At 32.7% G+C, this 22,863-nt stretch overlaps 1 protein-coding gene and 1 pseudogene across 2 annotated transcripts; both read right to left on the reverse strand.

Moving 5' to 3' along the window:
- Positions 1-18,223: 18,223 nt before the first annotated feature.
- Positions 18,224-19,627, reverse strand: LOC111313075 (late embryogenesis abundant protein D-34-like; annotated as a pseudogene). The gene is made up of 3 exons (XR_016332373.1): positions 19,220-19,627; positions 18,777-19,067; positions 18,224-18,664 (listed from the first exon to the last, which is right to left on the reverse strand). The product of XR_016332373.1 is annotated as a late embryogenesis abundant protein D-34-like (transcript).
- A 1,686-nt stretch (positions 19,628-21,313) lies between these two features.
- LOC111313076 (late embryogenesis abundant protein 3-like) lies at positions 21,314-21,970 on the reverse strand. Its single transcript, XM_022913797.1, has 3 exons — positions 21,695-21,970; positions 21,430-21,570; positions 21,314-21,388 (listed from the first exon to the last, which is right to left on the reverse strand). The coding sequence occupies exons 1-3, from the start codon at positions 21,968-21,970 to the stop codon at positions 21,314-21,316; spliced, it is 492 nt and encodes a 163-aa protein (XP_022769532.1).
- Between the last annotated feature and the right edge of the window lie 893 nt (positions 21,971-22,863).

Below are 22,863 nucleotides of genomic sequence, written 5' to 3' on the forward strand. Positions count from 1 at the left end.
TTGTGTTATGATTTATTTATGTTATGTTGATTAATACATCACTTTGCACACATTTTGCATATTCATTCGCATGTATGAACTCTAGACCTGTGCTCTGTTCTTTCTAGGAGGAAGTGAAGTAGTTATGCTTTTGTGAGATGATAACCTTTGCATTTGCTAGTGAAACGCTTTCACTCAGATTGAATCTTTTCCATTAGTAACCTATAATGGGTAAGGATCGAGGAGTTTTACTAGTTTATAATAGACAATAATGTGAAGAATAGTTTGGGAACCTTTAGATATGTAAATCTTAACCCAGTATATAGTGAGCCATAAGACTTAACCTTAGAATAGAGCCATGCCATCATTCTTTAGAAAATTACCTAAAATTAGGATACTATTTATTCTATTCTGTCACATACTTGTTTGTTTATTTATTTACTTCTTTATTTATTTGTTTTATTTACATTATTGATTTGTTTAATTCTTTTGTTGCCTTCAATTTTGTTGCATGCATCATATAAATATCACATTTCTTAAGAGGGTATTGTTTTGGATCAATCTTTAGCAAGAAACACTTTTGAGAAACCTACGAGATGTCATCCGTGTGTAAGAGTTACTTAGAGGTTAAAAGCCAATCAAAAAGTACTCAGGAGAAAGAAAGAGATTGTTTAGTAGATGGTTATATAATGTCACTATCGTAGTCAGTGCATATGGATCTTAATCAAAATGACACATTAGAATTAGAAGCTATCTAGAAATAGTAGGGAACAAAAAAAAAAATTTTTTTTCAAGAAATATAGGGATGTGGCACTACTCATGTTAGTAAAGATTGATGAACAGCTGATTAGAGCAGTAGTATAATTCTGATATCCATCTTGTTGATGCATTGTGCTCAACCAAAAAGATTTGGCCCTTACAATTAAAGAATATTCATCTTTATTTTGGATAAAGTTTGCAAATCAAGATAAGATTTATTGGAAGGAGCATAAAATCACTGGATATAGAAAGAGATTAGCCAAGATCATGCAAGTAGGGGTTGAAGAGATAGATAAGCACAAGAAAAAAAATGGGGTTGAAACTATTCCATCAATTTTTTTATTTGAGTATATAAAAAAGTATATTGATACTGATCAAGGGTTGGATGCATTTGTTTTGTTCGTGTATGGATTGATAATATTCCCTAAGGTGTTAGGACATATAAAAGCATCAGTGGTTGACTTTTTTGAGCAATTGGATAAAGGTATAAACCTTTCACTAACTATTTTAGCAGAGACTGTTAGATCACTTAATTTTTATCAAAGAAATGGTGAAAGGTGATTTATAGGGTGTGCTCAGTTACTTTTTGTTTGGCTCAGAAGTCACTTCTGAGAAAAAAAAAAGATATCATTTTGGTCATTCTTCATTCATTTCGTCTCATCAAAGAGTTTGTTACTAAGGAATGAAGAAGGGATTGGATAAAAGGTCAGTGGATATCATTCTTTCTGAAACTCACTAGTGAAGATATAACATAAAGGGCACCATGGATGTTTTTTATGGGCATCTTGTATAGTTATGGAGACGAGTCATGGGTACCCTTGTTAAATGATGAGCAGTGAGTTATGCACCTCTTATGGTTCAAAGACACTCACTGCAGTTCATTCTTATAACCTATAGACTCAGTTCACTTGAGTTTGATTATGGGGCACCCAGTGAAAAAGGTTCGTGAAATCATCAAAGCATGAAAGTAAGTCAACTGAATGAGCTTAGCTAGATTTACAGATAATGTTATAAAAGGTTACCTTGCTTGGATGATAAAAAAGGTTAATAAAATTAAGCCTTTACCAGTCAATATTTTAAAAAAGTTACCAACTTCTATTTTAGTACTGGTATTATCGGTTTTTGAGATTACCCAATACGAATTTGAGATTGAAGGAAAAAATTAAAGAAAGAAAAAATGGCCATGATGGATCAAGTTAACCGACTAAGACATGATTTGATGATAAAAGATGATGTAGTATAGAAGTTGACCAAGAAACGAAAGGTATTGAAAAAAAATTTGTAAAATTTACATCAAAAAAATAAGAAATTAAAGTTGGACAGTAGACCTTTGAAGGGATTCAACAAGGATATGAAAGAATTAAGAGATATGATGAAGTATTAGAAAAATAGAGCTTGAGAGAACAAGAAAATGATCTCTGCACTCATCAAAGAATAGCATGAATAGAAAGAAAAACTTTCAAGAGCTTCTGAAAAGGTAGCCAGGTGCCAAAAAGAAAACAAAAAGCTAAAAGTCAAACTAAGAAATGAACAGAATAGGAACTTTGATTTACAAAATGAGAAAAAGATTTTAGAGCAGAAATTAATGAGCTTAAAGCTTCAGTTGACAAGCAATCAGAGTCACATAGATAAGATTTTGGCTGAATGACAAGAGAGAGAGGATTATTGGGCTCGCACTTGTAATACAAAGGTGGATGCTCGAGAAATGAAAGATCTGAAAGTTTAAGAAGACAGCAATACATAGAACATTTGATCGCTCAAATTTACAAAGCTATCCGAAAAGTAAGCTACATGGTCAAAAAGATGAAAGCACTGAAACATGAGATTATACCGATATAGTCAGAGACTATTAAACTTTTTGTGTGAAGCTAGAGAACAATATGCTTAAATCAAATGTTTTTATGGTTTTAATGTAAGGATGGTCGGATGATGTATAAAGATTTCTATGGTTAATGAAAGTTGCTTTTTGTTCTGATTGATCTAAAGTAATACCCACAATTTACATATCATTCATTCCATACATGCATTTTAATAAAGGTAAATACTAACATTAATAAGCAATGATATTATATCATGCGTTCTAATTCATGATTAATAAACTAAGGTTCAAGGATAGCAAAGCTGAAGAATCTAAGTCAGACAATCTCGCATAGATATAATACTCGTTCTCAAGCTCGAGTTATGAAAAAAAAGAACGCAACCAGATTTAAGAGAGTAAAAAAGGCACAAGAAAAAATAAGAGAAAAAATGATAGAGATACAATAAAGTATCGAAGTCCTGATGGTTGAATTAAGACAATTACGGACTGGTTCATTGAAAGATAAAGAAGTTACTAGAACATCAAAGATAGGGGAAAAAGTTAATACGAAAGAACCAATCTATCCTTCGGGATTCACTCCACTTCAAGCCTAAGCTCAAACCTCTCATGGCATACACATACGCCCACCAAGTGTGCAACCATACCTTTATGTCAATCATTCTGCTAGCCAACAATCAATCCACTTGAATACTAATGTGGGGCTTATCCCAGCTGATCCCACTATAGTATCAAATCTTGATGAACCAGTTAAACAAAAAAAATCTTGTGAAATGTCGGAGCACATTACAAACTCAAAAATACAAAACAAGTATGATCAACTTGAAGAGAGGCTCAAAGCAGTGGAAGGTAATGCTATCTACGGGGTCATTGTCGCTAATGAGCTGAGCCTAGTACCTAATTTGGTTATCCCGACCAAATTTAAAACCCCAAACTTTAAGAAATATGATGAAACAAAATGTTCTTCTACTCATATTACCATATTCTGTCAAAAAATGACAGGTCATACCTAGAATGATAAACTCCTGATATACTATTTTCAGGACAGTTTAACCAAATCAGCAGTAAGATGGTACATGTAATTAGATCAGAGCAAAATTCATACGTGAAAAGACTTAGCCAAAACTTGTATTACTTAATATAAGCATGTCCTTGATACAGCCCCTGATAGGCTGTCATTACAAAATATGAAGAAAAAATTAATGAAAACTTTCAAGAAATATGCATATTGGTGGAAATATACAGCGACCCAGGTCCAACCACCATTGATTGAAAAAGAGATAACTGTGTTATTTGTCAACACACTGAAAGCCCTGTATTATGATAGGTTGGTGGAGAATGCCACCAAAATTTTTTTTGATATGGTAATCTCAGGAGAAATGATAAAAAGTGCTATCAAAAGTGACAAAATTGAAGGGCCCAAAAAAATAGCAAGTTAAAAAAAAAAAGAGCATGAGACATATATTGTCACTCTAAAAAATTTTTCGCATTATCATTTTGTCCTATATAATCCAAACCCTCCATACCCTCCTTACTACCCTATCACTAACCAAATTTCTTAACAATCATTTCATTACCTAGCACCCCAACAACCACTTCACAGACTGAACTTTAGTCCTCAATCATCTAATTATACCCCTGTACCTCCAACCCGACCATTCACCCAACCAACCTACCAAAACAATAATCAAAGAAACCCATAAAATAATAACAATCGAGAAAGACCTCATTTCGATCCAATTCTCATGTTTTACTGTGTTATTTGTATCTTTAATTGGTGAGAGGCCACCTTATCGCTCATTCTTATGTGAAACCATTAAAGTCACCTTACCCGAGTTGGTATATCCCTAACACTAAGTATGATTATCACATGGTGTTACAGGACACTCTATTGAAAATTGCATGGCATTTAAACATAAAGTGCAGGGTCTGATGAATGATGAGCTTTTAACTTTTGACACTAAATTCAAATCAAGTGTCAGTAAAAACCCTTTGTCAGATTATACCGAAAAAAAATTAATATGGTGGGTAAGAGAAAAGATATGAAGATTAAAAGATGTGTGGATGAAGTAAAGATGTGAGACAGACATGATTCAATCGCTATTTTTAGATGATAACGAAAGTTGTTAAGACCCTGATAGTTTTGTAAATACCATAGAAGAATAGTTAGACATTCGATCCAAGTTTGTGAAACCTTTAGATGAATATTATAGAGCTTGATGGATGAGGCCATCATTGAGTTTTATGATGAATGTGATGAAAGCAATGTAAATACAATGGGTAGCGAACATCTTGGCAGGTCTTTTATTCTTAAACCTCTCACTGTCTACTATAATGAGAAATTAAAGCCTGCAGCTGAGAAAACCATTTCTTCTTTTAGGACACCAATGACTATTTATGTCTCTGATCCATTTCCTTACCAAATCGATAAAGCAATCCCATGAAAATACGATTATGATGTTGTGATGCGAGGGATTGATGTGACTTTGAATGATTTAGGTATAAAAAATGCTGTCAACATAACAAAAGTAGGAGGAATGACTCAAAGTGGTCGAATTTACACTTTCAATATGTCAGAAATGACCAGAAAGGGGAAAGGTAAAATAAGATAAAAAGACATAAAAAAAAGTCAAAATTCTCAGCTAGTAGCAAGCCTAGAAGTACAGATCAACAAATCGATCAGAGAAAGAAGCCTGAGTTTTTAAAGATCATCAAGCATAGTGAGTACAGTGTGGTAGATTAATTGAATAAACTACTAGCTCGTATTTTTTTATTATCATTATTTCTGAATTCAGAGCCACACAAGAATGCTTTGTAAAAAATACTTAATCAAACTTATGTCGAACATAATATTTTTGTTGAAAAGATAGATTACATGATCGAAAATATTATAACCCTAAATTTTATCTCCTTTAATGATGATGAAATACCTTTAGAAGGATGAGGTAGCGTTAAGGCCTTGCATATTACTGTAAACTGTAAAACCCACACTATGGCCAAAGTTTTGATTGATAATGGATCTTCCATTAATGTCATGCCTCTAATGACATTGACAAGACTCCCGGTAGACTCTTCTCACATGCGAAATAGTCATATAATTGTAAGAGTGTTTGATGGAGCACGAAAAAAGGTAATTAGTGATATAAAAATCCTATTATAGATCGATCTTTATACTTTCAATGTCTTATTTCAAGTGATGGACATAATTCCTGCATATAGTTATCTACTGAGAAGATCTTAGATTCATACGATCAAAATTATACCTTCATCTTTGCACTAGAAGGTCAAATTTATCATGAAAGAGAAACAAGTCTATGTAGATAGTGAGGATAATTTATTAGTGACAAAGACCTTGACCACTCCTTACATTAAGACTGTAGAAAAAGTAATCGAATGTTCATTCAGAGTTTTTAGAGTAGCAAATACTATTTATGTCAGAGAGGGATCAAAGATACCGATCCTTCAATTATAAAAAACAACAAGTATGGTGATCAAACAGACTGCTGGCAAAGGTTGACGAGCTGGGTAAGGCTTAAGAAAAGCTTTACAAAGAATCATAAGAGCACCATGCTCAGTGAAAAATAAAGAAAGATGGGGGTTATGCTATAAGCCTACGGCTAATAATAAAAAGAACATAATGTTAAAAAAGAAAGAAAGAAGAATGGCATGCCTCAAAAGGCAAGACTCGATTGATAAAAAAAATTATGTTCCTTTATTTGTATGAAACATTCTGTTACGGCTAATAATAAAAAGAACATAATGTTAAAAAAGAAAGAAAGAAGAATGGCATGCCTCAAAGGGCAAGCCTCGATTGATAAAAAAATTATGTTCCTTTATTTGTATGAAACATTCTGTTCAGGCAAGCATATCTATCCTAGATCAACAGAGGTTGAACAGAGGGAACCAGTAATGAGATTAGAGGAAACCTTTTCTCGATCTCAAATTAGAACAGATGAAGGAGTCATGTAAGATAAAGAGATCTTTTTTTTTTTTTAAAGGTTAAGAGACTTAAGAATGGTGTACCATTTTTGTTATCCTTGAACCTTTTAACTTAAAAATTCTAATTACTTTTGCCCAAGAGCATGTGGAGGTTAAATGTATGGGCTTATTTTCATTGTTTTAATAAAATGATAGATGTAATGCATTTCATGTATACCATGTTCTCTATTTTTCATTTTTCATTCCTTTTTCATTGCTATCCTTTTTGCCCTTACCAAGATTAGTATATATGTCTTTGTAATTATACCTATTTTTAGGTTTTCTAATAATGAACATTATGGATGACCAAGGCAATAATATCGGGTTTGATTTTGAAAATTCGATTCACATTAGCGAGCTTGATAATGATGTTGATTTAGAAGACTCTGATTTACCTCACAATCTGCTGAAATGGATGAAGCAAGAGGAAAAAATTATAGAACCCCATCAGGAATTGACTGACATGTTGAATTTGAGAGACGATAAGAATAAGAAAGAAATTAGGATTAGTACTTTATTATCACTGATTGAAAAATAGAAACAGATGAATTTACTACAAGAATATGTGGATGTTTTTGCATGGTCCTATCAAGATATGTCCAGACTTAGCACAGAGGTGGTTGAGCATAGATGGCCTTTAAAATCAGAGTGTCAATCGGTACAATAAAAGTTAAGATGCATCAAGCCAAAAATGTTACTAAAGATAAAAGAGAAAGTAAAAAAGTAATTTGATACTGGTTTTTTAGAAGTAGTCAAGTGCCCTGAATAAGTAGCCAATATAGTTTCAGTTCTTAAGAAAGATGAAAAAGTTAAAATATGTGTGGACTATCGAGATTTGAATAGGGCTAGCCTAAAGGATAATTTTTCGTTGCCATATATTGATACCCTTATGGATAACATTGCTAAACACTTCATTTTTTTATTCATGGATGGGTTTTCTGGCTATAACCAAATCAAAATGGCTCATGAAGATATGGAGAAAACTACATTTATGATCATGTGAGGTATATTTTACTATAAAGTCATACCTTTCAGGCTAAAAAATGTTGGTGCCACATATCAAAGGGCGATGGTCACTCTTTTTTACGATATGATGCATAAAGAGATAGAGGTATATGTCGATGATATGATAACTAAGTTTCAAGAAGGTTAAGATCATGTTGTTAATATTAAAAAGCTCTTTGAAAGATTACAGAGATACCAACTCAAGTTGAATCTAGCTAAATGCACCTTTGGTGTTAAATCTGAAAAGCTTTTAGGGTTCATAGTCAATGAAAAAGATATAAAAGTAGACCCTGATAAGATTTAAACCATTCAAAAATTATCGGTGTCGTACACGTAAAAAGAAGTGAGAGGTTTTTTGGGGTGATTGAATTATATTTCTTGCTTCATATCTCAATTCACCTCAAAATGCGATCCAATCTTTAAGTTGTTTCGTAAAAATAATCTTGGTGAATGGGACGAAGAATACCAAAATGCCTTTGAAAATATTAAAGAGTATCTGACAAGCTCATTAGTGCTAGTACCACTAGTTGTAGAAAGGTCGTTAATTTTATATCTAACTGTGCAAGAAAAATCAATGGGATGTGTATTAGGGCAAATAGATGAAACTAGTAAAAAAGAGCGTGTCATTTACTATTTGAGTAAAAAGTTTATGAAGTATGAGGCCAAGTATCCCCAAATAGAAAAAATATGTTGTGTTCTAGCTTAGACTACTCGTAAACTCAAACAATGTATGCTCTATCATATGACTTGGCTGATATCAAAATTGGATCCCCTCAAGTATATTTTTGAGAAACTATTTCTATCAAGTAGGATAACGAGATGACATGTCATGCTCTTGAAATATGATATTGTGTAGTGACACAAAAGTTCATAAAAGGGAGCACAATCATTAATTTTCTTACGGATCGAAGTATAAAATTTACAAGCCTATGAAGTTTGAGTTTTCAAATGAAGACTTGATGGTGATCTAGCAAGATGAAAATGAAAAGCCTGTAAGAAAAGTGTGGAAGATGTTTTATGATAGGGCATCCAATATAATAGGGTATGGCATTGAGGTAGTGCTAATATGCCCAAAAGGGAATTATTATCTTTATACTACGAGGTTAGATTTCAATTGCACAAATAATATTACTGAATATGAAGCATGTGTCATGGGGTTACAGATGGCCATTGAAAAGAAGATTGAAACACTATAAGTATATGGGGATTCAACCATAGTAATTTATCAACTAAAAGGTGAATGGGAGACTAGGGACTTAAAACTAGTGTTATATTAAAGGCACATAATCGGTTTGATGAAATATTTTAAAGAGATCTAATTTTAGCATGTTCTTTGAGAAGAAAATCATATTGTTGATGCTTTGGCTACTTTGGCAGCAATGTTCAAGTTAAATGATAGTACATGAATCTAACCCATCAGAGTACAAATGAAAAATTCACCAACCCACTGTTCGAAGGTGGAAGAAGAGGTAGATTGACAACCATGATACTATGACATTGTACAGTATATCAAGTGTCAAAACTACCCGAAACAAGCTTCAAAAAATGATAAAATGATCATTCAAAAATTAACAATAGGGTTTTTGCTTGATGAAAAAATTTTGTTAAAAAGAGTCGAGACCAAATCTTGCTAAGGTGTGTAGATGCTATCGAAGCAAAAAGGATATTTGAAGAAGTACACGAAAAAATTTGTGAAACACATGCTAATGGGTATATGATGGCCAAACAAATTATGAGAGCAGGTTACTATTGGTCTATGATGAAAAATGATTGTATCAATTATGCCAAAAAATGTCATAAATATCAAATTTATGCAGATAAAATTTATTCCCTTTCAGTTTCATTACATGTCTTGGTGCCACCATGGCCTTTCTCTATGTGAGGAATGGATGTGATCGGATTCATAATCCTAAAAGCTTCAAATGGGCATTGTTTTATCTTTATGATAATCGATTACTTTACCAAGTGGGTAGAAGCAGTTTCGTATGCTAGTATTACATGATCAGTAGTGTGTAGATTCATAAAAAGAGAAATAATATGCAGTATGAGCTCTCAAAAACGATCATCTCAGATAATGTTAGCAATTTAAATAATAAATGATGAAAAATTATGTGCACAGTTCAAGATAAAGCATCATCATTTAGCATCATATCACCTAAAAATGAATGGTGCAGTAGAAGCTACGAATAAGAATATCAAAAGAATATTGAGAAAAATGACTGATACATATAGAGACTGAAATGAAAAGTTACCTTTTACCCTACTTGCCTATAGAACATCAATTCGAACCTCCATAGGGGCTACCTCATTTTCGTTAGTATATAGGATGGAAGTTGTACTACCGATTGAAGTAAAAATTCTTTCTCTGAGAGTTTTAATGGAGATAAAATTGAATGAAACAGATTGGGTTCGAGATCATTTTGAGCAACTGAATCTTATTGAAGAGAAAAGGCTCTAGGCACTCAGTCATAGGCAAATGTATCAAAGAAAAATCATGAGAGCACATGATAAGAAGATACAACTTTGATGTTTTCGTAAGGGTGAATTGGTTATGAAAAGGATTTTGTCATATCAACATGACAATAGAGAAAAATAGACGCCCAATTGGAAAGGTTCATATGTAGTAAAAAAGAAATTCTCTGGCAAAGCTCTGATCTTTACAGAAATGGATAATGATGAATTACCAAATCTTGTGAATTCAGACACTATCAAAAAATATTTTACTTAAAAAAAGATGCAAAAAAAAAAGAGATGATTCAGACTGAAAACTTGAAAAAAGGTAGTTTGAACCAAAAAAAGTCATTTAAGCTGAAAACCTGAAAAAATAGTTTAAATGAAGGTGAAGCTAGGAGAAAATCTTTCAAAGAATGAAGAAGTGGCACCAAATGGATGAATCATCATCAGAATTAATAGAGATGACTTTTAGGGGGCAAGGTCTCATTAGTCACAAATATGGAGCAAAGATTGGTTGCATGAAATCAAACGTGATAAGATCGCAAATGTAACGAGTTTTTGGAAAAGATCTGGTCTGAGTAGGCCAAAGTTGTTCAAATGTTCATTATTTAGGGAATTGATATTTGATTCTTGAAATACTTTTGAGTTAATTATTTTTTGTGTCTCAAAAGGCTTATCCTTATCTTTTTAAACCCAAAATACCCCATTACTGACCATGTTTCACACTCAACCTTGAACCTGAAATCATTGCATTTGTCATTTAAAATTAAGATAATGATTGATAAAGTTCATAATATACCAATACATCGCTCGAAAGAAAAAAGAATACAATATAAGGATGACAGAAATAATAATACAGGGTCAAAAAGAATGAAATGAAATTGATCGATCATTGAAAATAAAGAAAAAAGAGGAGATAAAAAAAGAATTCAAAGAAGATTTTAGAGCAACTAAAAGCCAAATGGGTCCATCAAAAGATGAAGATTTCTGGAAAAAAATTGAAAGACTTAGAAGAAAAAGACTAATGGAAACGACTTTTAAAGTTTGAAAGAATTGAACCAAAAATTGAATTAACTTGGATGAAAACACATGATATAATTTGTTGATTGCATCTTTGTCTTTTCATTCATCATAATCATTGCATACATCTCATACCTCTTGATAAGTTGCATAAAAGGTTTCTTTATGAGACATCAGGAAAAATAAGCATTTTTCTTTTTTAAAACAAAAATGATGGCCTTGAAGATGATATGTTATCTCTAGCACGATTCTTAAAATCGAAACTATCAATCAATAGAGTGAGCAATCCCTTACTTTTCAACTCACAGCTTAGTCTTGGTCACATTTATTCTCTCAATTCATGGTATAATCCTTATTGTCATTATTTTTTTGACTTGTAGTTCAATCCCAGTCCTTGTTATTCTTCTGGACTCGCGGTTTAACCCCAATCCTCATTATTCTTTGACTTGTAGTTTAATCTCGATTGTTATTATTTTTTTAACTCATGGTTTAGTCCCGATCGTCTTTATCCTCTTGATTTACGGTTTAATCTCAGTCCTCATTATTTTTTGACTTATGGTTTAATCTCGATCGTCATTATTTTTTTGACTCGTGATTCAATCCCAATCTTCATTATTCCTTAACTCATGGTTTAATCCCGATCGTCATTATTTTCTTGACTTATGGTTCAATTTCAATCCTCGGTATTCCTTTAGGCTCGCAGTTCAACCCAATCCTCATTATTCTTTGACTCATGGTTTAATCCCAATTGTCATTATTTTCTTAACTTGTGGTTTAATCCCAGTCATTTTTATCCTCTTGACTCTTGATTTAGTCCCGGTTGTCTTTATCCTATTGACTTACGATTCAATCCCAGTATTGTGATTCCTTGACTCATAGTTTAATCTCGATTATCATTATTTTCTTGACTCGTGATTCAGTCTCAGTCGTCTTCATCCTTTTGACTCGTGGTTTAGTTCGATCATCTTTATCCTCTTGACTTGCGGTTCAATCTCAGTCCTTATGATTTCTTGACTCGTGATTTAATCTCGATTGTTATTATTTTCTTGACTCGTGGTTTAGTCCAAGTCATATTTATCCACTTGACTCGTGATTTCCCGGTCATCTTTTTCCTCTTGACTTGCGGTTTAATCTTAGTCCTTATGATTCATTGACTCGTGGTTTAATCTCGATCGTTATTATTTTCTTGACTTATGATTCAGTCCCAGTCGTCTTTATCCTTTTGACTTGCGGTTCAATCCCAGTCCTTGTGATTCCTTGGCTTGTAGTTTAATAACAGTCATTATTATTTTCTTGACTCGTGATTCAATCCCAATCATCATTATTTCTTGACTCGCGGTTCAATCTTGATCTCTTTACTTCTAAGTTACGATTTAATCTCGATCCTCATTATTTTTCTGACATGTGGTTTAATCTCAATCTCTTTATTTTTTTGACTCATAGTTTAATCCTGATCTCTTTACCTCTAAGTCGCAGTTTAATCTCAATCCTCATTATTTCTTTGAGTTACGATTTAATCTCGGTCTCTTTATTTTTTAACTTGCAATTAAATCTCGATCTCGTTATCTATCGACTCGCAGTTAAGTCTCAATTGTTTTAATTTTCTGACTCATGATAACGAAAAAAAAAAAAAAAACAAAACAAAAACAAAGCAAAATTTTTTAGCTTCGGATAAAATTGGCATCTTTATCCTTGCCTTATTACTAATTCTCAATAATGTGCAAAGAGAGACACTTATGGACACCAAATTTGTTTAATTTTTAGTCAAGTCTCGTTTTAAAGTTCGTATTCTATATTGGGTTTTCAGGCTCAGGCCTGATTTTGATTTGACAAGGCCCTAGTCTCGATTTTGGCTCAACTGGGCTCCTGGTTTAATTTTCACTCAATTAGGCTTCAGGCCCAATTTAATCCAACTAAGCTTAAAGCCCAATCTCATTTTTTAAACCCAAAACATATTTATATTTTATTTTATTTTATTTTTTTACTTTAATATTTATTAATTAAACAAAAATATAATTAATAAATAAAAAATAAAAAGATAAAAAACAAAAAATAGGAGGTTGGTGTACGACGCCGTTATCTAGTCCCATTAGACCAACCACCCCAGTCCCATTAGACAAGCCACGCTTGTGACTTAACTAGACCAGCCACCAGACCAACCACGCTTATGACCTAACTAGACCAACCACTCCTATAAACACCTATAGCCACACCCTACAAACACTTATAGCCACCCCCTACAACCCCTAGACCACCCATTATCTCGAACATATACTCGGCCTTATAAAGAACCCAATTTCTTCCTCTTTTAAGCGCTTGGACACGCATACACAGACACCCTGCTCTTCCGAAACACCAAGCTCCTATTCATACCCAGAAACTAGCCTCTTTAGAGCCTGAGCCCTTCACCCTTATCCTGTACCCAACTAGCTAGAGCCCAAACTAGTTCAACCCTTCACAAGCCCTTGCACGTACCACCAACCTCCTACATCCAAAAACTTATACACGCAAATACCCAGCCACAACAAAAAAAGATAAAAACTAAAAAAATTCAACACAATCCTCCTTGTAGGGAGAAACCCAGTACCAAGGAGGTACCTGTAAAAAAAATTAATTTTGATTTATTTAAAAAAAAAAGAAGATAGAAACTTTAAGCCTTGATTTACGTCAATCGGGGCTGTTTCTCGTTAAAAAAAATCAGATCTAGAAAGAGAACATTGAAAGGAATCTTTTAGGATTTTTTGATGTTTTTTTACCACCGATAGCGACCCATATGGCGATCGGCACTGCGACAATACACCAGACTCCGGTGAAGCCAGAGAAAGCTTCTGAACTAAAAACTTTTTTTTTCTAGAGAAGTGAAAAAATGAGTTAAAAAAAAGTTGGCTTTTATATAAGAAAAACAAAGCCCAAACGATGTCGTATTGGACCCAAGAGGATCCGCATGTTTATTAAAACCTGACCTGAGATTCCCGCAACCGATCTGGTGACTCATCTATCAACCAACCCTGAACCGGCTCAATCGAACCACCACTCAACTGAATCGCTAGTCGAACTGACACTCAATTGAACCACTTGTCAAACCGCCTTTGTTTTCAACCCAGTCGAATCACCGTTGATTGGATCGTTGATTGATTCGATTCAGGTAAAAAAAAATTTTTTTTCAAATTTTTTTTTATTTTTATATATTATTTGTTTATATCATTTTTAACATTATTATTGTTTTTTATGCATGCTTTAAAACTTTTAAAGTTTATTAAAATAAATACTTTTTGATTTATGGTAATAATTAACAATAATTATAATTAAATGACAATAACAATAATAAAATTCAAATGTTTTTTAAAAAACTTTTAATTCCTATTAATGTTTTTTTAATAATCCAAATATTAAATCAAAAACAATAAAATATGCATATAATAATAATAATAATAATAAATTTTTTCCTACCTAGATGTTGGAGGGAATACAATCGTGTTTTAAATAATGATAATTTCACCTAGATATTGAGAAATTATTATTATAAATAATAAATAATATTAAAACCAAATAAATTTTTATTATGATTAACTCTTCATAATAAAAATTTATTTTCTTGAAAATCATAAAAATCAAACTTGCTCTGAAAATCCATCTAGATGTTGGAGATTTTTAAAAATATTCGCGTTTTTTTGAACCTTAAATTTGAAATCCTAAAATCCAAAATCCCAAACCCTAAGAGTTTGAACTCCAAATTTAGCATATACCCCACAATCATTCCCTAAAAATCGTGTAAGCCCTAAACCTATACCCTAAATCTATTTCAAAACTTTAAGGATACGTGTGAAAATCTCAAATGAAATGATTTATTTCCGAACACCACCTAGATGATAGGGTATTTAGGAAACTTTATTTCATTAAGTTTTTTTCACATAATAATTGGATTAATAAATAAAAATTATAATAGTAAATTGAGATCTTAAATATAAATAGTCGCGCCTAAGCTCTGCCTAAATATTGGAGAGTTAGAGTGGTCCCATTATACTTAAGAACCCAACTTTAAAATTGCATTTCATCCTACATAATATTCATTGACATACATACATTAGCATGTTATCATTGGCAGTCATTTGCATTCTTTTGTCTTTAATTTTTACTATAGGATGATAAAGTATTTTATAATAAAAAGAGACTATATTTTTTAAAAAAAAATATTTGTGATATTATAAAATAAAACAAAAATAATATTTCGAAAGAAATAATTTTTGGTACTCTGCCTAAATGTTAGAGAGTTATTAACAATTATCTTCTATAAAGAGTGTTATTTCATTTTAAGGATTGTTGTATTAAATCTTAAACAAAAAGAGTTATTTTAAATTCTACCTAGATGTTGGAGAATTTTAAAATAATTCTTTAATTTAAAGATTTCTTCGATACTCCTAAATAAAAAGTTTTGATAAAATTAATTTTTAAAAAAATAAAAGAGAACTTATATTATTAAATATCATATCGAAACAATTTCATCCAATACTAAAAGTAGCGCATAATTAAATTGTATTCGTGGAGGTGCTAATCATTTCCCACACGTAATCGTCTTTCGAATCTAACTTGGTTTTTCATAGATCAAAATTTATCATTTTGATAAATTTTAAATCCAATTTATAGTTTTCTTAAAAGGATAAATTTTTTATGATCAATCACACCCTAACAAAAATTGGTGACGACTATTTTTTTTTTTTAAATTTTTTACATCTGATAGTCTCAAAACCGTTACGACAAACAATAGTAATAGAAAGCAAATGACTGCATCTGCAACAAGCTAAAGTTACTTTGACTACTGAAATTGTTGCTTAAAATTGTTGCTTCCAACTCTTCGTTGTTGCTAAATGTGACCTGGAAACTTATTTGAATCTCTCAATGAAAATCGATCAACATTTTTGTAGTGACTTTCCTAAATCATTTTCACTAATCAAAATTCAATAATTTAACGACTGATAATTAGAACATGAGGTTGTTATGTATGTTCACTATGTATTCACTTAATTGTTTCCCCTACGATTAATCGATTTTGCCATCACTCAAAGCACTTGACCTAAGCCCATATGAACCTGGTTGTTGCACCTTCTGTTTTAATTAACTTCATATTTCTCTCTCTCTGTCTGTTGTTAATTTCGTCTGGGAGCTGTGAATTCAATAAAACTGAAACGCAGAGAACCCGGTAGAACCATCTGGCAAGGACAGAGATGTATATCTCAGTTGCGCGTAACATCAGATGGTCAACTTGAGAAACGACGTTAGCCTGTTCCAATCTCAGAAGTTTCAAAGCCATAACACACGTAATCAGGGATCATAATGATACAGGGGGGATTGTTCTTGTTGCTTGCTTAACCCATCGTAACGTTAAGTGGCCAGTTCGATATCATTTCTTAATGAAATATATGCAAGAAAACACCAGCGTATACAAAATGACTAATCATTGACCTATAAAAAAAATAGCAGGAAATAAAACCCTTGTTTCTCATGCTTCCCATGTGTGTGATGCAGTGATTAGGTAAAACCTAGAATGAAGCCAAGAAGATTATATGTGGCAGTGCCAATTCAGAGAGCATCCTCATCAGGTTCAGATCTCACAGATGAGCTGTAGAAATTGTCCTGTTTGGGTATCTCTGCCCATAAGCCAGCCAAACGTGTTTAGTCAGTGATACTTCACCTATTGTTGTGTGCTGCAAGCAGGCAGGTTCTGCAAAAGTATAGGATACAGTAGTAGTATATTTTATCAAAATCAAGTTCATTAACATTAACTATTTGTGGCCTCGTCCATGGTTCTTTTATGGCTGCTGTTTTGATTCCCAATGAGAGATTTTATGCAATTACAAAAAATGGGGAAAACAAAAAAAAAAAAGGTTGAAATTTGGCAATTTTGATGATGCTTGAGAAGGTTACTAGTAGAAGAAACCTAGCTCAATGTATAAAATAATAGAGCGTTAATTGAACCAATGGTTACAAATTACTTACAATTACATACACTGTGCTAAATCCAAGACAGGATTCGATTCGAAACAAGACCATGTTCTGGAAGAGTTTCTTCCTTATAGAATTGAAGTGGCCATATAAGTCAATAAAAATATTTTTAGAGAAATGATCGACCAAGCACTAAGAAGGAAAAATAAAAAAAAAAATCATACTTTCCGACCGAAGAATTATCGGGCCGAAAGCCCAATAAAACCAAATGGATGGCAGCCTCTATTTGGGACCAACCTATTTTAGCTTGACGTAGAGTAATTTCCTTTTTAAAAAAAAAAAAATATATATATATATATATATATAACAGTTAATTTATCCCTTTTAGCTTGACATTTTCAAAGTAGAGTATTTTTTTTTTATGAAAAAAAATTATATAAAACGGTTAATTTATCCTATTTTAGCTTGACATTTTCAAACTAAAGTATTTTTTAAAAAATTATATAAAACGGTTATTTTTTTAGAAATATAAATAAAAAAATTATTTAAACATGTCATGTAATCACATTTTATTAAAATAAATTTAAAATTTTTTATTTGGCGACTGCTTATTATTGAAAGATATAAGATAATAAATAATTCATTTTTAATACTGTAATATTAAGAAACTTTAAGTTTATTTAGGCGCAACCCGTGACACGAACCTAATTTTGACGTCCATATTCGGTCCACTTTCAAAAGGAAAATAGAGTTATCCAACCCTTCTCAAACTTACTTGTATTTTAATTAAAAAAATAATTTTTATAATAAATATTAATTATAAGAAAATAAATAATAAACAAAATAAAATCTAAAAACTGATTGTATTAATTTAACGAATTTAAAATTTATTTAAAATTTAACTTCAGATCCATTTAAGGGATAAATTTCAAATCTCTCAAAATTTTGGAGGAATTTTCGAATTTAATCCGACCCTTCTTGACAAAGTCTAATAGAAGGAATATTATTATTATTTTTTAAGAAACAAAATTTAAAATAGGTGCTCATATTAAGACAATCAAATGATAATTTAAGACAATCATATAAAAAAAAAAATTGTAACGTATTTAATAATTTAAAATAATTAATAACAAATATTTATAGATTTACATTTAAAATAACTTCAAATTCAAACTGGAATTCAAAATCAAAACGTTTTTATTAAAAAAAAATCATATTAAAAACAATTTTTATTAAAAAAAATAAATCTTAATTAATTGCGTCAACCGGAGACGTACTATTTTTCTAAATCAGAGACAGACAGAGTCCATGAAGAATTATGAGATATGACAGGAACAAACAGATCAAAAGAAAACAGAAACAGCATTAAATATGAGTATTTCGAAAGCATCTATAGCACATCTAACATAGTTACTATGCATGTTAAGTCTTAAGGGTACTACACATAAGTAAAAATTTAAATTAAGCTTGCAAATAAGACATAACTTTCTTTCAAATAAAAAAAAAAAAAAAAGAAGCAAACCAAGTTGTAAGTATTAGCCAAAGATTTAAATTGTTGAATTTCGATTACGCCTAGCTGCTGTACCCATAGCAGCCCCCCACTCCACCAGGCGTGGTAGTCCTGTCAGGATTATTTCTCAGCTCCCCAGCTACCACCCTGTCAGCATCTTCACGAGTCACTGCCTTATCCTTAGGCAACATAAAAGTAGCATCCTGCCCAAAAATTGAAATCTTGTTATTAAAATGAAAATTAAATTTCAAATCCAATAGGAATTTTCCTTTTTGCCAATCAAAACCAATAGTCAATTCGGTATGAAGTTATTACTGATAAAACGTCCGACAGGGTAGCTTCATCTTCAAACCGCATGGTTCGTGAATTCCGAGTGGCAGCAGACTGGGCTTCGAAGGCGATGCCACCAGGCAGTACCTCGTTGCTGCGAGTCGCTCTCATTTCAGCAGCTTGAATTGCGGCTGCATCGCTATGGTCAACCGGTTTATCGGCAGCAGAAAAGGCTGCCGTCTCTAAAGCCTCTCCAACAGTAATTGGATCAGGAGCGAGCAATGTTTCTGGGGTAGTGACCGCTGAAACTTCTTGTTGAATGTATTGACCGACAACCTGTCTCAACAAAAGAACAATTTAAAGTTGTTAAGAGTTAAGACGCATACTTCTAGAGCATAAACTAAGACAATTAGTATAACTCCTAATAAAGTGACTCGATTTTCACAATATATATAAGAATTAAGAAGTGATATGATCCAATATTTGACCTCTCCACCAACGGCTTCTGTGACCCAAACTTCGCCATCTGCGTCGGACTTAATTGCCGTGGCGCCTTGTTCTCATGCAACATCAGCTTCATCGTGGCTATCGAGGCCTGCTCTTTCATTCGCAGTCGATGCAGATAGCATGACAGCTGCAGGACCATTTTTTCGTGTTTGTCCAAGGACCAATGTCTCAGCCGACTGCATGGCTGCGGCATCCTGTGGTCCAATAGGTTTTGAAGCCAGCTCACCAGTGATGTTAAAGACATCACCAAACTTGATAGGTTCCTGATCAGGGGGTTGATCAGCCCAAGGCCTTCTTGGTTTTTGTTGGCTTATAGTTTCGTTGATCGGAGGTTGTGTAATTGGGTGGGATGGACTGAAAAGGAACCGGATAAGAGCACTGTGGCCGGTGAAGGAGGTTCATGGGGTTCTTTAAGTACAGAGCCTGTGGTGCGGTGCCCCGCACAGCCACGCATAGTCATATTTTTGACACGTGGCTTGAAATTACAAGTGTTGGCGTCAAGGAGAGACTTGTGGAAGCGGAACCACTACGACAGATGGCATAGGAAATGGAGTCAAGACGTACGTGGCTCGGTCACAGGGACCAAACTTAAAGGAAGTTTATGAAATTTTTATTTTTATAAATAATTTTAATAAAAATTTTATTATGGTTAATTGGAATGGGTTGTTATACAATTTTTTGATAAAAAAATAAATAAAAACTGTGACCTAGTAAGCCTTAATCAAACAGCCGCTTTGTTTCTATTTATTAAAATTGAGTATATATTTGTGCTTTACTTTTAAAAGTATTTAATTACTTGAAAATACTAAATTAATATTTATGAAAAAAGCTAATATGTACTATCGTTGTTTTGGTGAAAATATTTGAAAGAAAAGACTCCAATCTTTTCTTTGGTCTCTCCTCTCTTGAAAATCGTCAGCTCTTCTCTTAATTTCTTAAAGTTTGCCCAAATACTTAATCAAGAAAAAATCTTTTCTTTCAATGCTTTATAATCTGCAGGATAAAATTTAGAGAAATAATTTTATAAAATAATATTTAAACCACATAAATTTATATTTTCTTTAATTCATTTAAAATTAAGCCATATCTTTTACCTTCCGTTCATTTCCAGTGAAACATAATCAACCCATTTTTTTCATAAAACTTAAGATATTTTTTCTTTGTATTATAAAAAATATATTATAGTAATTTTAATATATTTTTACTAACTTATTGGGACCAATTCTGAAGATTCAAATTTCAATCATTTGACTTGGATTTGACCAACAGTAATAACACAAGGTTTTGAATTAATGACCAATTTGTAACCACATCTAGTCTATTTCTATATGTCCTTATGATATATATATATATATATATATAATTAACTAAGAAACTACTTTAATTTTGAAACAACTCTACAGCTTCATGCGTGGTCATGGATAGGAGTATAAACGAGTCGAGTCGAACAGTGAAAAGCTCGAGCTCGAGCTCGACTCACAACTCGAAGCTCAATATTCGGCTCGAGCTCGATCGAGTTTTATTTTTCAAGTTTGAGCTCGATTCGTGATCGAATTCGAGCTACTCGAGCTTGCTCGATTAAACTCGATTAATATGTAAAAATAAGTTCGATTCGTATACTCAACAAGAATTCGATTATTCATACTCGAATTCAAACTCGAACTCGGACTCGAAATATTTTATTAATTAAAATAATAAAAATATATTTAAATTTAAAAGTTCGATTAAGCTCGCGAGCTACTCGAGTCAGATATAAAAATACTCGAATTCGACTCGATCGATAAGTCGAACTATTCGAGCTCGAGCTCGACTCGATAATAATCGAGCCGAATTCGAATTTTTTTCGAATCGAACCCGAGTAATTTGCGAGTACTAATGTATTATTTATACCCTTAGTCATGGATAGTGTAAATTCTATATCTTGGACGAGCAAGTTTCCTATCAGAACTCAGAAGGCTATTTTTATTTTAACATAAATGACGATTACTTTTATGAATTAACACTGCTAAATTACTGACGATACGGCTCTAAGACATAATGACACATAAATTTAATTCCATAAAGAACTTTATATGCTAAATGCTATTAACAACAAAGTTGCTCTGCCCGTTATCCGTTATCTTAAAGCCTAAAGCCTCCGATATAACTGCCTTTACTCTCAAAAACGTCATTCCCTCTTATTTCGACTTACCCTAGCAGCTGAAGCCATCGTTGCCGCCACCCCACCAGGCGTTGTACTCTCAGCAGGCTTGACCGTCCGCTCTGCCCGTATTACCTCTTCAGCATCTTCATCTGTCGCAGCTTTATCATGGTGCAACCTTACAGAAGCATCCTGTCAGCGAAGAAGATCACATTATGAAATGAATTAAAAGTTGGATAAGAAAAAATATATATTCCATTAATTATTCTAATAATCTAAACTGAGGGCTTTAAAACAATTACGGAGTTGTAATTACCGGTAAAACGTCAGAGATGGTGATCTTATCTTCGTCTCGCGCTGCACGGGCATTGAAAGTGGCCGCAGACTGAGCAGTTGCGCTTAGGCCACCAAGTTGTCTATCACAGCGGACAGTTGCTCTCGTCTCAGCTGTTTGAATTGCAGCTGCATCACTTGGGTCAATCGGTTTGTCGGCAATAGATAGAGTTGTTGCTTCTAAAGCTTCTCCAACGGTGATGGGTTCCTGGTAGGAATATTCGTCGACCTCAGGCTTTCTTATCTGTTCCAGGCTCATTTTTGTGCAGAAAAAAGTCTGAATATTGAGATTTGAGATGGCTTAATGTTAGAAGGTTTATAACCAGCCAGATATGTTTAAAAGCATATATATAGCCACATTATAATGTAAGTTTACACGTTTTAGCAAGGTAGCGGGACATTTGGAAGTTGCATTGCCAAGTGTTGGCGCCATTTCATGCATGGCTTTGGTGACCCCAAAATTTGCGAGACATATATACAATTATATCTATACATTATATCCAGATTATAAAATTTTAGTATGAATACTTTCCGAGAAAAAGATAAAGATGAATGAGCATGAATTTGCCGTTGTCGCAAACTAGGCAAGGTCTGAGCAACTGAACTAAAAAAGGAGTAGAACAAAACTCTCTTTCGTTCTCTTCATCTTTCAACTTCTTCTTTTTAGATATCTTCATTTCTTGGGGGTAGGGTTTCGCCGTTTTGGTACTAACTTTGCATTAACATTTGTACCATTGTTAATAATCGATGAAACGGAAAGCAAACAGCAACTATGGATAATGCAAATTAATTATCTTAACTTGACTTGTCAGCCGCAAATTCATTCATATTATACTTAACTTAAAGTAGATTCTTTTCCTAAAATGGTAAGTGATTCGGCAAAGATCTAGTCATTCGCCGTTTTTACTTTCAACCCTAATTTTAGTTAGTACTCGATTTCTTCGCTCATAAATAAAATGATTGGTCGTTTTTCTATAAGCAAATCAATTTTGGTTTTCTAGTAGAAAACATCTAGAGTAGGTAATTACCTTTCAATTTTTTTTATCTTAATTGATGCAATACTAAACATTTTTTGCCAAAAAAAAAAAATTTCATTGATATTTGAAGAATATTACAGCTTTCATTATTATAGTTGATTTATCTTATTTTTCT

The sequence above is a fragment of the Durio zibethinus genome, chromosome 23 (assembly GCF_047325235.1).
Source record: "Durio zibethinus cultivar Kanyao isolate XHJ-2024 chromosome 23, ASM4732523v1, whole genome shotgun sequence".
NCBI classification, from domain to species: Eukaryota; Viridiplantae; Streptophyta; class Magnoliopsida; order Malvales; family Malvaceae; genus Durio; species Durio zibethinus.